The sequence below is a fragment of the Betta splendens genome, chromosome 14 (genome assembly GCF_900634795.4).
Source record: "Betta splendens chromosome 14, fBetSpl5.4, whole genome shotgun sequence".
Taxonomy (NCBI): domain Eukaryota; kingdom Metazoa; phylum Chordata; class Actinopteri; order Anabantiformes; family Osphronemidae; genus Betta; species Betta splendens.
The window spans coordinates 5,003,949-5,017,474 of NC_040894.2; the positions used below are offsets into that span (position 1 = coordinate 5,003,949).

General features: G+C 49.9%; 2 protein-coding genes across 10 annotated transcripts in view; both read left to right on the plus strand.

Annotated features, from left to right (window-relative positions):
• Window positions 1-32: 32 nt before the first annotated feature.
• On the plus strand, window positions 33-2,902 carry ccdc169 (coiled-coil domain containing 169). 6 transcript variants are annotated; one of them, XM_029174669.3, is made up of 9 exons: window positions 119-261; window positions 334-416; window positions 844-954; window positions 1,035-1,075; window positions 1,390-1,488; window positions 1,846-1,899; window positions 2,042-2,091; window positions 2,305-2,402; window positions 2,569-2,707. In XM_029174669.3, the coding sequence occupies exons 1-8, from the start codon at window positions 185-187 to the stop codon at window positions 2,384-2,386; spliced, it is 597 nt and encodes a 198-aa protein (XP_029030502.1). In that variant the 5' UTR covers window positions 119-184; the 3' UTR covers window positions 2,387-2,402; window positions 2,569-2,707. The 6 variants fall into 6 exon arrangements, with proteins under 6 accessions (XP_029030501.1, XP_029030502.1, XP_029030503.1 ...); XM_029174670.3 differs by having other exon boundaries at window positions 2,515-2,651; XM_029174668.3 differs by lacking the exon at window positions 2,042-2,091 and having other exon boundaries at window positions 33-261; window positions 2,569-2,902.
• A 1,367-nt stretch (window positions 2,903-4,269) lies between these two features.
• dclk1a (doublecortin-like kinase 1a) overlaps window positions 4,270-13,526 on the plus strand; it is a 32,078-nt gene continuing 22,821 nt past the window's right edge. The window contains exons 1-3 of one of the 4 annotated variants that reach the window (XM_041073819.1): window positions 4,270-4,548; window positions 5,040-5,435; window positions 5,926-6,272. In XM_041073819.1, coding sequence (XP_040929753.1) covers window positions 4,296-4,548; window positions 5,040-5,435; window positions 5,926-6,272 — 996 coding nt within the window. In that variant the 5' untranslated portion in view covers window positions 4,270-4,295. Of the gene's footprint in view, window positions 4,549-4,791; window positions 5,436-5,925; window positions 6,273-13,526 lie in introns of those variants that run through there. The other 3 variants (XM_041073817.2, XM_029172884.3, XM_041073818.2) reach the window with 3 other exon arrangements.

The window sequence follows — 13,526 nt, forward strand, 5'->3', positions numbered from 1 at the left end:
AATTAAAAGGAGCTTTATCAAGTAATATCTGTGATGACAAACGATTTGAATACTTTTAAGCCTAAAAACTTACGGTCCGGGTTTTTCTTTTCCCGACGCTACGTGAACATGCCGGAAGGAGCGGTCTCCATGGAAACCGAAAACTTTTTTTTTTTTTTTGCGTCGACGCTGTTTTTACAGAAACATGAGTGGAGACGGCGACTACAGCAAATACGACGTGGCAGGCCTGCAGGCAGCACTTCAGCAGGAGAGGCAGACTAAGTAAGAAGAAGTAAACTTCCTACGTTTAAAGTGAATGGGCTCATTACACTCAGTTTGTGGCTTTAACCGTAGAGAAATGCTGGAAGAGTCAGTGTCGGACCTGCGCAGTACCATGTGCGACCTGCAGGACAGACTGCACAGCGTCGACGGGGAGGGTTCGTCTTCATGCATGCTCACATCTGCATCTAAGATATGAAATAAGACATATATTGAGTCACTCTATTACATTGCTGTTGTTCGTGCTGATTATGCAAACATGCTCTGTGTGGGTTGGTAAAGAAAAGTAGGCTCTGTGAACACACGGGGCCATTTGCAGAAGCACCAGTGGTTGTTGTTGAGGCCGTGCCAGAAAGACATTCAGTCTGGGAACGATTGATTTGCATAAAGCTGTAAAAGGTCACAATAGTTATTTGTGACCTTTCAGGCAAAACTTTCACCAGATGACGCCAAGTGCATAACAAGATCCCAGAGTAACACTAGCAAAAGGCCTGAAGGATTTATTAGAGCTGCTCATGAGTCGAGTGCACGTAACACAACACAAAGCCTCTGTGCAACTGTAGTGAGACAATTCTAACGTACCAGGAAACGAGTGGAAGACGAGGTTCGAGACTCAGACGGAGCTGAACGGCCAGTTGCAAAGACACGTGTCGCTCATTCAGGACAGGCTGGAGGAGCTGCGAGGCGACCCGGCGGGTGAGTCCACGGGCCGGCGTCCTCCTCAGTGATTCACCCCCACTCAGTGACAGTGTCTCACGCTCTCCTGCTTTGCACAGATCGACTGGCCTCCATCCGAGCCTACGACGACATGGCGCTGGTGAGTGCTGCGCTTCGTTGCGTTTGTCTCATTTGCCGCGTGCAGACGGTCGGCAGAGAAGCAGATGTGGAGCGAGGCCAGCTGTTCACGCAAGCAGAATACCCACAGGATAACAAACCATGGGAGCGTAATGTAAAAACAACACAATGCCCCATCGATGTGTGGGGTTTAAGATAGAACTAAGATCTGTATCAGTTACAAATCGTACATTTAACTGGATGTTTATTAGACCTGAGTAGTGCTGAACAGTCGGACGCTTTAATATGTGGCCTCGTGTTAACGAGTTTTGCTAATTGAGGGAACCTCTGGTGCAGGAGACGCTGAGGCAGCGAGTGAAGCTCCTGGCTGAGGAGAAGCGCGACCTGCAGGGTCAGCTGCTGGACTGTCACCGCCGGGTGGAGCAGGAGCGAAAGGTGCGCTGTGAGAGTCACCAACGTCTTAGACAATCAGCTTTGCATTTTTCAGCTAATAAATATTTCAGTTGCAAATGGCCGTGATTAGGGGGGGATTGGAAAAGATTTAGATGAAATTTTCGGATTTGCATTCTTCAATTTTTAACACCGTTTCAAAATTGAACCCTGACCTTTGTCCTGTCACCGGCCTCTTTGTTTATTGTTCTGCTCAACAAACAGCAAGATATTAGCAGAACAGAGGATTCATGTGCAGCCTGTAATCTGTTGAAATCTGTAGCTCATTAACATTAAATACGTCTGAAACACTCACACAACGCTGGCGGATTAGTGACGGTTTTGCTGTTTCCTTGAACTCAGGCATTTCATAAAACCAATGATGAGAGGCGGGCGTTCCTGTCAGAAATCGCCATGGTAAGCACTGCTTTTCCTCCATGTCAGCAGCTGCAGCTGAAGCCAGTAGCGCTCACAGAACATCTAGACTGAGTTATTGGATATTAAATGGCTGTCGTGGTTAAAAGCTGGACGAGCGCGCTCTCTTAATCTTCTCTTTCAGGCTAATGATGATTTCACTTTCCTACCCTACTGTTCGCTGTTATATAACAGGTCAGTGTCTGTTTAAGCAGAAAGTGAGCCAAGGACTTCTTGCCTCATGCTGCAGCATCACTTTCTGCAGGGCTGCATGAGAAATCAGAGTCGCGCCGGCACGTCTCTCTCAACGTTTCAGAAACGAATGGGCAGAATTTCTGATCATTCTTTTGTAAATAGACGAACGTGCATCTAAGGCGCAGTTACTGTTGTTGTTGTTCTCCGTCGCAGCTGTCCTCCAGTGAAGCCCAAAGACGGCAGTTCTCCACTCGGCCACAGGGGGCGACAGAGAGCGAGCAGAGGAGCCCAGTGAGGCACAGCACCCACAGGTGCAGACCTGCTTTAAGGCCCGAGAAATAATCTGACGTCTTTAGCTGATATTGTTGAGAAGTACAGCGTCATTTTAGCTTTCTGACTGATTTTCCATTGGTTCTGTGCTAGCGCGTTCATTCACACAGTGTGTTGGACTCTTTCCCTCCGTGTCTTGGTCCGTAGAGGGAAGGCGGCCAGCAGGAGGGTGGAGGCTGAGCTTTTCAAGGGAAAGGAGCGAGAAGATGACGGAGGAGGAGTGAATGTGAAAGGAAGAGGTGGTGAGAAGCGAGAAGAGAAGAAGGCTCAAAGAAGCAGGTCACTTACGTTAGAGCACTACCTGAAGCACACACCCTAACCCAAACCTGCTAATGAAACCTTCTGCATAGTCATATATAGTCTATGTAGTGTTCTCATGTGGGACGGCTGAAGTCATTTTATATTCAAAATGTACTGACATGTCCTTAGACTTCCTAAAGGCAGATTAAATACTTTTAATAATAAAACATGTAAGAAGGAAGACTTTGTTCACACTTTGTATGTGGAGCTTGTGTCCTGATCCAAGAGGAGCCTGCTGAGTCTGACATTTCTCGTTTTTTTTACTGAACACCTCCTACGACAGGCTTTACGTAAGCAACGCCACATCCACCACTTTCTCTGCTGATGTAGTTCATGTCCAGGGCGGCCGTCCGCCCCCCCCTCCCACCCACTGACCGCCTTTAGAAACGTGGGCGGGCGGAATCTGCCTGCGCGAGCGTAGTGAAAACCGCCCGAAGCTGTTTTCATGTGTGTTTGCGTGTGGAGGATGGATTTCAACTCAAAACTTTCTAATGAACCAGGATGAAATGTTAATCAGCTCATGAATTCTGACCCAGATTTCAGTTTAGGGAGAAAGACGTGGTTATGGTGACAAGGGAGCTGCCCTTTAAATCTGAAGTCAAAGACCAGGCCTCAAACGTCAGAGCCGCTGGTGAATGCGTTGCAGCACCGCCTGCTCGTCTTCAGTTAATTACCTCGTTCGCGTTCCTTACGTTCTGGGCCCCGTGACTCACGCAGCCAGAGAAGCCCCCAGATGTCTCCTGACAGGTGGACCGGTGACAAACCACTACAGCATCTGTCAAAACACGGTGAATCACGCTGCTGCTGATTCATTCAGCTCCTCTCCCTCTCTGAACAAGCGTCTACGAAAACTAAATCTGCATCGACTCGACTGTCACGGAGATCCCTTCTGTTCACGCGCCGCCGTGGCCACAAGTAAAGCAGCGTCCGTTTGATTAGTTAATGCAATTTTACAAGCCTGTGTTCTGCCACTCAGCATTTTAGGCCCTTGACCATGTCCTCCATTGATCTGGACCCAGGTTTCATGGGTGTGTCCCAAAGTGTGTGTGTGTGTGTGTGTGTGTGTGTGTGTGTGTGTGTGTGTGTTACGCAGCTCAACCACAGTCTGAAGCCTATAGTGTGAGTTTCAGCCCATACAGCTGAGTAAATGTGTTGCATAACACCTCACGTGCTGGGCTCAATGTAATGCTGCTCTGAGCCTCACGGTTCCAATCTGCTGTTGAGACACCTACACTCCAATTATGCACAGCACAAATGTTGGATCAAAATTAATTTACATTCACGACCATAAAGGTGAAATGAGGGTCTGGTCTGAACTACTTTTATGTTTTCCTCCTAATGAAACATAAACTTGGTCTAAAATCAGAAGCTCATAAACGGGAGCGACCCCACAGCTGACGCGTGTTGATTGGAGCGGTTTTGGGGGGGAGTGGGAGGGCGCAGCACCAGCAGCATCCCCGGCACGAGTGGGAAGCGTGGGCTCGCATCCTAATGAGGGGTGGGGGCGCTGAAGGGAAATCACGACCGAGTGACGTGGAGGTGGGTGAGAGAGAGAGCGGGAGGGGACGCAGCGGATGCCCAGTTCGCGTCCAGTCCGGCAGCTTTGCTTCTCGCTCGCTGCGCACACGCACAAACACGCAGAGACGCTGGAGCGGCAGCGACGCGCAAAGGGGCTCACTGCGGTCGGGGCCGAACCACACACGCGCGAACGCGCGCACACACACATCATCCAGTGGCTCAGTGAACTCGTTTCCGCACGTCCACTGGGAAATCAAACATCAGCCAGACTGGAGGTGACCGTCACAGAAGCGCTAATCTCTCGCGTGGGTAAGCGTGTCACTGTGCTTCCATTCATTGTCATTTGACGCTGGCACTTTAGTTTGAAGCCTCGCCGCGCTCGCTCGCTTAACGCCCAAAGTAGGACCCGTTCCTAGACTAAGACCCCCACTCGGCGCAGCGTGGACCGTGGTAATCGGCGCGAGGTCGCGGCTCCGTGGGGCTGCTCGTGCGGGCTGCTGCTCCGCCTCGCGGCGCGCGGAGCAGCGAATGAGGAGGCTGGTGGCGACTCGTGACGCTCGCCGTCTCCGTCAGACGGCTCGGCTCGGCTCGTCCTCGGGCTCGGCGTCCGCCGCTCGGCTTAAGAGCACTTAATCTGTCATTAGGGAGTTATTTCCAGAGCGCGCACCGGCGGCGGGCACCGGCTGGCCACCTTTTAACGCTCTCCTCCGCTCCTTTGCGCCATTTTCGCACCTCTTTGCTTTTGTTTACTTTCCCCGCAAAGTGCAAACTTTCCCCGCTGCGGGTTCCTCTGCCAACAGACAGCACGGCCGTACTCGTGAGCCTCTGCAACGCGATGGAGATGGAGCATTTCGACGAGCGGGACAAAGGTCAGCGACACGGCCGCTCCAACGCCAGGATGAACGGCGTGCCGAGTCCCACGCACAGCGCCCACTGCAGCCTGTACCGGACCCGCACCCTGAAGGCTCTGAGCGCGGAGAAGAGAGCCAAGAAGGTGCGGTTCTACCGCAACGGAGACCGCTACTTCAACGGGATCGTGTACGCCATCTCCACGGACAGGTTCCGGACCTTTGACGCCCTGCTGGCCGACCTGACCCGCTCCCTGTCCGACAACGTGAACCTGCCGCAGGGCGTCCGCACCATCTACGCCCTGGACGGCTCCAAGAAGATCAGCAGCGTGGACCAGCTGGTCGAAGGTGAGTCTATTTGCAGGTCAAGGGTCGCGCTGACACGTGACGGCTTAGTCGTCCACCTGGACTCTCACCACACACCTGTGGGCCTCCTGACTGACATGTTAGCTGCCATGTTACGTGATCTTTCCCTGCTCGTCTTCCTGTTGATAGAATAAAACATTTAGCACAGTGGAAAAAGGATATTTTCCAGTCTGCGCTGATAAATAATCCAATTACGTCCACTGTAAATGATCTTCCTGATGATTACGTCACCCCATTGATGGCCATATGGTGATGCAGACATGATTTACTGGGATTATCTCTCCCTTGATCTGGACTGTTTTTAATACTGTACATGCCAATATGATGTTAAGAAGAGTCACAGGCAGAGCTGTTGTTGAGATGAAAAGAAAGCAAACCGCCCCTGGTTTCCCAGAGCAACATCACATATTTTCCTCTTTGATCAGTTCCACCTGTCTTGTCCTGTCAGTAACCTCCTCCCTCACCCCAACAGGCGAGAGCTACGTGTGCAGCTCCATCGAGGCGTACAAAAAGCTGGATTACACCAAGAACATCAACCCCAACTGGTCGGTGAACATCAAGGCCTCGGCGGCCTCCTCCCGCGGGCCTCCGTCCCTGGGCTCCAAGGCCGTGGCACCGGAGAGCCGCGAGGTCAAGGACTTCATCCGGCCCAAGCTGGTGACGGTGGTTCGGAGCGGCGTGAAGCCCCGCAAAGCCGTGAGGATCCTGCTGAACAAGAAGACGGCCCATTCCTACGAGCAGGTCCTGACCGACATCACCGACGCCATCAAGCTGGACTCCGGAGTGGTGAAGAAGATCTACACGCTGGAGGGGAAACTGGTGAGAAAGCGCCGAGCTGCTCCAAACAAACGAATCCTCCCTGTGAACTTGCTTATTGAGATGTTGGAGTGTGCTTTTAATGTCGGTGTAAAAAAAAAAAAAAAAAGATCAACAGGCTGCAGAAATGATCAGAAGGGCTAAATATTTAACGGCCCCCGCTCTGGTTTCTCTTTCGCGGGGCCTTTTATGAATGACGAGCAGCCGGAGAGGAAGGGAGGTCGCGGGGAGGTGAGGATGAATGGAGTCTGGGCTCTCACCCACGCGCTGGAGACGAGAGCCAGAGCCACAGAAATAAACCAGCCTCTGCCCCCCCCCCCCCCCTCGCAGGCAGCTCACGCTCCGCTGTGGAGGGAGACGCTATAAAAAGAACCCACGGCGCATAGAACCCCCCCGTCTGTGAGCAGGTCATGCTGTAGCTCTGAGTTATCGAACGTGTTGCGGGGCTGCGTTTCCCCCAGTGGCACCAGAGCCGCTTTTATTTTGAAAGGGCCTCGGTTCCACGTCGACGACATCCTGCCATTTTGTGTGGAACAGCAGTAATTTCCTAAATGGCCAATTTGATTCTCAGTCTCATGCACGCGCTCTTCGCCCCGTGGGACTGTTTAACGCCTAATTGCCATTTTGCCTCTTCCTGTTGCGATTCATCCCAGGCCTAAAGAGTCCTCTCCATGCGTTGGCGCTACAGCGTCGCACCCTGTTTAATGATCCGCCGCCGTCCCGGCAGGAGGTCACCCCAGATTCCCAGATCTGCAGCCACTAAAACCTCAGGAGCAGGTTTTTCTCTTCAACCACCTGTTGCGTGGTGAACACGACGGTTTCCAGGCCTGCGGTCGCCACTGGTTACGGTTTTCTGGGAGATTTCACAATAAACGCTGCTCCTGCCCCGTTCTAAGACTATTATGGCCATGCTATTTTTAGAGCCGCTATTGATTGGACCCGTAGGCATGGTAACGCGCTAGCCGATAAATAGGCTGGGCTGAGTGCACAAATGCAACTCCTTTTCATTTCTATGGGTGGTTGTGAGCGAGTGAGCGAGCGAGCGCGTGGGTTAATGCACATGGGAGAGTTTGTCATTATGTTATTAAGAGAACAGAGGGAGCCTGAAAACAACAGGGGACTTAATGATGGAGAAACAGAATTAAGAGGAGACGGGAGCAGGGCTCTGCTACTGTAGCTGTGGAGACATGAGCACAGGCCTAAGGGTTAAGTGTGTGTGTGTGTGTGTGTGTGTGTGTGTGTGTGTGTGTGTGTGTGTGTGTGTGTGTGTGTGTGTGTGTGTGTGTGTGTGTGTGTGTGTGTGTGTGTGTGTGGGTGGGTGCATTCGTGTGTCTGTGTGTGTGTGTGTGTATATATGTGTGTGTATATGTAAGTGCATTCATGTGTGTGTGTGTGTGTGTGTGTGTGTGTGTGTGTGTGTGTGTATATATGTGTGTGTATATGTAAGTGCATTCATGCGTGTGTGGGTGTGTGTGTGTGTGTGTGTGTATGTAAGTGCATTCATGCGTGTGTGTGTGTATATATGTGTGTGTATATGTAAGTGCATTCATGCATGTGTGTGTGTGTGTGTGTGTGTGTGTGTGTGTGTGTGTGTGTGTGCGCGCGCGCTGTCAGCTGAGCCGTGTCCGTCATCGAGCCCACGGCAGAAGTAGGTTTCTGGGCCCGGCGCTGAGTCCCAGCAGAGCCTGATGAGAGCATCTGAGAAGCAGAGCTCCGGCTCGTCACCTTCATTAACCCGTGTAATGAGGCCACAGACAGTGGGGCAGCGCCCTCTTCCTCTGTAATCATCCACCGTGGTCGTAGCTGCTTGCATGGAGCATTTCAGAGGATTATTTCAGTGTGCGCAATTGAAGTAAAACAACTGCAGCTACTGTAGTTTGTGCTGAGATGAATAATGGATTATGTTTTTGGCATCTGAAGCTGAGCTCAGAGTTCAACTAAGAGTTACTGAGTCTGTTTTAGCTACTGGCAGTTTCCACATGGCTTTTTAATTCATGTGCGTAATATACATCTACTTCTGAAGGCTATTCATCAAAAACTCCAAACAATAAAACAAAATAAATAGATCTCAGAACTAAACCAACTCATCTGGTGCTTGATAACGTGGCAGAACTATTCAGACACGTCTTTACTTCCTGTTCTTTAGGTGCAGCAGCATTTTCTCGTTTCTCGTATCAAGTTTCACCTCCACTGCTGTATTGACTTCTCCGTTGTCTCGGGTCTCACTAAAGCAGAATGTATCTGCTAGGTGGTATTTTTAGCCGCGTTCTCCCGTGGGGTTGCACAGTCTCCTGTTCGTCTCAGCCGGGTGACGTTCTGTGACCTCATGGGGGAGGGCGTGGCATGGGGGGGGCCCAACCCTGGTCCCCCACAGCCTCCGTCCTGCTGGTTTTCCAACTCTCGCTGCTGATTGCCTCGGTCCCTTAGCTGCTGATCGACTCAACACACCTGATCCAGGTGATCGGTATCAGCTGGGACAGGGAGAGCTGGAAAACCAGCAGGATTTCAGCTGCCGGGACCAGGATTGGCCTGATCGAGAAGATAGGCGGCCGTAAGTGGCTTAAGCCGCCGACATGCACACCTATTATCTGTTACACACTGTCACACACACACACACACACACACACACACACACACACACACACACACACACACACACACACACACACACACACACGGTGGAGCCCAGCTTTGCGTGGCTCCCTTAGGCACAGATGAGGGCACACATTCTTTTTAATGGTGTTGTTTGCAGTGATTTCTGCTCATGGATGCTTGGTCATCAACTGCAGGCGAAAATCAATCAGCGCATGACGTGAGGCCACTTAGACACTTAGTCTGAGGTGGGCTGAGGTTTCATTAGTGACTTTGTTCAGCATCGGCCTGCTGATGGTTTTTTTATCTTCTTTTGTTCAATGCCATTGAAGTTCAGTTTACTACTTTGCAACTTCCTGTTGATCTACATGTATGGTTTATCTCTGTCTGTCTGTGTCTTTTACTGGTGGAGCACAGTGGAGGGCGGTCAAGTGCCGCCAGGGGCAGAGGTGGAGAAGCTTATTCATGTCTGGGCAAAAGTGCAGATGCCTCTCTATCATAAGCCTCATTTAGTTTTTTATTATAACACCATGTATTATGTATTATTCCTGTGTAGGAGGTTAGTGAGGATGAACCACTTGTTCAGTATCTGCAGTGCAGCTCTCGCAACTCAAACTGCACTGTTGGCCTCTTCTTCTCCTTCTGGCAAAGAGCTTTTAATATCTGTTTATCTCCCTGTTCTCTCTTCGCTGCAGCCTCCTTCCTCTGCTCTGTCTCCTGTTTCCCTCTCCTCTTTTCTTTGAACTTCCTGTCTACCTCAGATCTTCTTTTCCCTCACCCCCTTATTTAAGATTTCCTGTAGTTCTTCTGCTTGATTATTTTTACGGCTATTTAGTCCCCATTCAATTAGCACACTCAGCGTGCACCGCCCAAATCCTAGAGCTGCAACATATGGCATCACCCCCCCCCCCCCCCCCCCCCCCCCCCCCCCACACCCACACACACACTCTCTGTCTGCCCCACTCTCTCCCATTTTCCCTCCCTGGTTCCCTTCTTGCGTCCTGTCCTGTTTGGTTTGTACTTAGCAGAACGAACGGGCGTCCGACAGCAGCTGCGTTGTCTGCAGGATTCTATGTGCTGCTTCGTTTAGGTGTTTTAGTCTCCGTTTGCTGGATTGTGTCACTTTTTCTTCTGCAGAAGAGGACTGTGGGAAACAAAGTCCTTCTGCACCTGCTGATCTGCTGAGTCACAGCTACTCAGCACAGTGTGTGTCTGAGAAACTGAATGTGTGCCATGCACCTATTCAGTGTTTGCTCAGGCTTCAACCTGTATTTACAGTCAATGACATGTGGTCCATCACAACAGACGCCTTTAAACTTCTGCTTTTCAGTGGATAAACAGGTTGTTTATGTGTTGTGCTAGGTCTTATTTTTGTCTGTCTCGGTTAGTTGTCGTCTGTGTGTTTGTGTCTGTGTCTGTGTGTGCATCTCTGTACCAGCAGAGAGAGATTGTGGCTGTCTGTAGTCGGAGCATCCGCTGCCAAATTAGGATCGATGGCAGACATTTGGGCCACTGGCAGACTGAAGAGCCACAACTCTATCACACACACACACACACACACACACACACACACACACACACACACACACACACACACACACACACATGCACACACGCGCTTCCTGACTTCCTCTCTAGTCTTGTTTAACTCAATTTGCATTTAAACGATTGTGTAGGATCCTGCTTTTAGGGCAGGACTGTGACGTAGCTCCACTGACTCTGGGGGGTTGTGGGGTTGGGGGTCCTGACAAAGGCACAAATGCATATTCAAACTCAGTGCACTATTAATCTATTTGCTTTGTTGCATTGGAAAAAATGTCAACAACATAAACTTCTTCATTTTTTCCTGATTCTATTTCAAATATCCTTTGTCTGGTGTTTGCTCTAATAACGTGTACTTATATTCAGCTCACGTACTCACACATGCACAGTCATCCTTGAAAACAGATGGGAAAGGGAAAAGAGATTGATAAGGGGGAGAAGAAAGGCTCCAGGGACCCAGTGAGTAATTAGGGTTGAAGGAAGAAAGATGGGACGGGATAACTAGACAAATCAAAGTGTTGGGAGACAGAAGGAAAGTTGAGGCTGAAGCACCTAAATCATTTCCTTACGGGATCCGTGCTGTGAAAAGTTTTCTTTCAAAGAAGGGGAAAATGTGCTCACACACACACACACACACACACACACACACACACACACACACACACACACACACACACACACACACACTAACGCTTCCCCCAGTGGAAACCAGGAGTGGTTACATAAGCTCTTATGCAACGCAGCATCCAGCCAGGCAGCGTGGATGGAGGTGAACGCAGTCACACCGGTGCCAACTATTAATTGGCCTCACGCCACCTTCTCCCCTTCCCTCTGTTTGTTTGTGACCTGCCCTCTTTTTCCCATTACTCCGTCATTTCCTGTCCTTTCCATAATATGATTATAAAAAAGGGCTGTTGATCGAAGCAGCAGGACAGTGGGTGTGAGTTCGCCTTGCGTTGCCCATTGCCTCTGTCCATCGATTTGTGTACTTTTTCTGTACTTTCCAGACACCGTGGCTCTTTGCCTGCTCATTTCAGTGTCTTATTTTGGTCTAAGGAGATTATTTAAATCCCCCCGGAGAATGAGGAAATACAGTTCGACTGTTTCATTCTGAGAGTGAGAACATTTCTTGTAGTTATTTCAGGATTCTGTATCTTTCTGATAGGAATCTGCTCTTTTAATGGGCTGACACCTTTTTGAAGTTACTGTAGTGGAGTGTGGTCCTTCATAAATGGACATTTCCACACATACAACACTTCAGTACTTCATAGTGTAGCATATGTGTATGTGCTCCGCCTCCGTTACTACCATTACCAGCTTTGTCAGTAATTGCGTCTCATTTGCAACAGATCCGTTCCCGTCTCTGCTTCCGTCTCCCTTCGTCCTGTTCCTCTGCGTCCGTCTGTCACCGTCTCCTCCTGCCTGTCTGTCTTTCATTCTCCTTGTGGCCAGCTGCAGTGGGTTCAGCACCGCGGACAGCTCCACTGCGCTAAGCTGCCCTGGCAGAGAGCGGCGACAGCTTGTCCCTGCAGAATGTGGTCTTTCTGTGGGTTGGATTATGTCGACCTCATGTCCTTTGTGTAACCACTGAGTCTATTGTGGCGCAAGAGATTAGCAGTTGAGTCTCCAGTCTCTGCTGTTCTTTTTTTTTTTTTCTAGCTTTGTTACTTGTTTACTTGTTTCATAATTAAATAATGTTGATAATCAATGAATCCTACATTTGCTTCCTCCAAATAATATGAAACTCATTCATTTGCCCTCACACATTCACTTTTGAGCTGCTGTCAGAAGCTCCCTCTTATAAAGTGAGGCGCTGATGCATGAGTCCTCGCGCAGACCTGAAATCTGACAGGGAGACAGAAATAGAGGATCTAAATGAGCACGGCGAGCCGTCTTGTCACTGATCGTTTGTTCCCTGCCAGTGATTCACAGCAGCTGCTGGTGTGAGGGTCACATCAGTTAGTCAAGACAGATGTTCGCTGCGTCATTGCAGGTACGCGTTTATAGCTGTTGGTTCCGAGCCCCAATTCAAAATCCACACATACACCCTCATCCCTCAACATACACCAGACGTCTAGATGTTATTAACTTAATGCGTTGCTCTGTAGGAATTAGATCTAACATGTTTTAATCTCTTGTCCTGCTGCTGTTGTTTGCTCACTCAAATAAAACCACAAGCTCTTGCTCTTCATGCTTTTTTGTCCTAACATCAAATCCAAAAGGTTAGTCCGTCTTATAGATGCTGAGGCTGGGAATAATCTCTAACCCCACATTTGTGGTCATAACAGATTGACTGAATGATTGCTGTGTGGACTGAGTTGGTGGTTGGTTACATGGTTATTAAACACTGCCACCGTGTGGTGCCGTTAGGTTTGTGTGACTCCGTTTGTCGCCTGCCTTTGGAGCCATTGTGCAAACGACATACGTCTCAGCGGCTTCTCTGGGGGGGAAATAACAAGTTGAGCAGGTCCCTTCTGCAAATGAGCTTTGTGTTTAACCTTGAGGAGGAAGGAAGCTGCGGCTGTGTGGCGATTGTACACTAGGTGGCGCAGTCGGCGCATAAATGCCGCAGCCAGAATTGTTCTGTTGTGTAAGATGTTCGGGAGATGATGTAAAGGTCACTGTGATAATGGAGTTAAATCCTTTTCTACGCGCGTTTGTCTGCGTATTTCTTGTTTCACTGCTAAACGTGTTGGTCTGTCAGTCAACGAGGGGCGGGCGCTGGTTAATACAGCAGGTCAGCATGACCCACTCCTTAATTAACAAGTGTAGGAGGGAATAAAATGACCGTTTCCTCATTTCTCATGATCTCATTAGAGTCTCTGTCTCTCCCTTTGTGTCTCCGTTTGCGTTTCAGCAGCCGCGGCTTCGTTGTGTAACCGCGCTGCTTCTCTGAGAGCCGAGCACCAGAGACATCAAAGCGGCTTGTTTTGTCACCGGCTCTGAGCAGCGGTCGGGAACAGAGCCCCTCTGCTGCTGTCTGTTTGCCTCCTCAGTCTAACTCCGGGGGAATTTAGTGATTGGGTTTCATCGTTTCACTGCTTCCTTTTTACCGGCTTTACCGTTTGGGTCTTAATATTAAGCAGGTCGAGCGCTTCTTAGATGTGTTTGAATGACGGCTCT

Coding starts and splice junctions, on each gene's coding strand:
- ccdc169 (XM_029174667.3), top strand. CDS start 185: ATGAGTGGAGACGGCGACTACAGCAAATACGACGTGGCAGGCCTGCAG. Junction 262..333: donor CAGCAGGAGAGGCAGACTAA/GTAAGAAGAAGT, acceptor CTTTAACCGTAG/AGAAATGCTGGAAGAGTCAG. Junction 955..1,034: donor GCTGCGAGGCGACCCGGCGG/GTGAGTCCACGG, acceptor TGCTTTGCACAG/ATCGACTGGCCTCCATCCGA.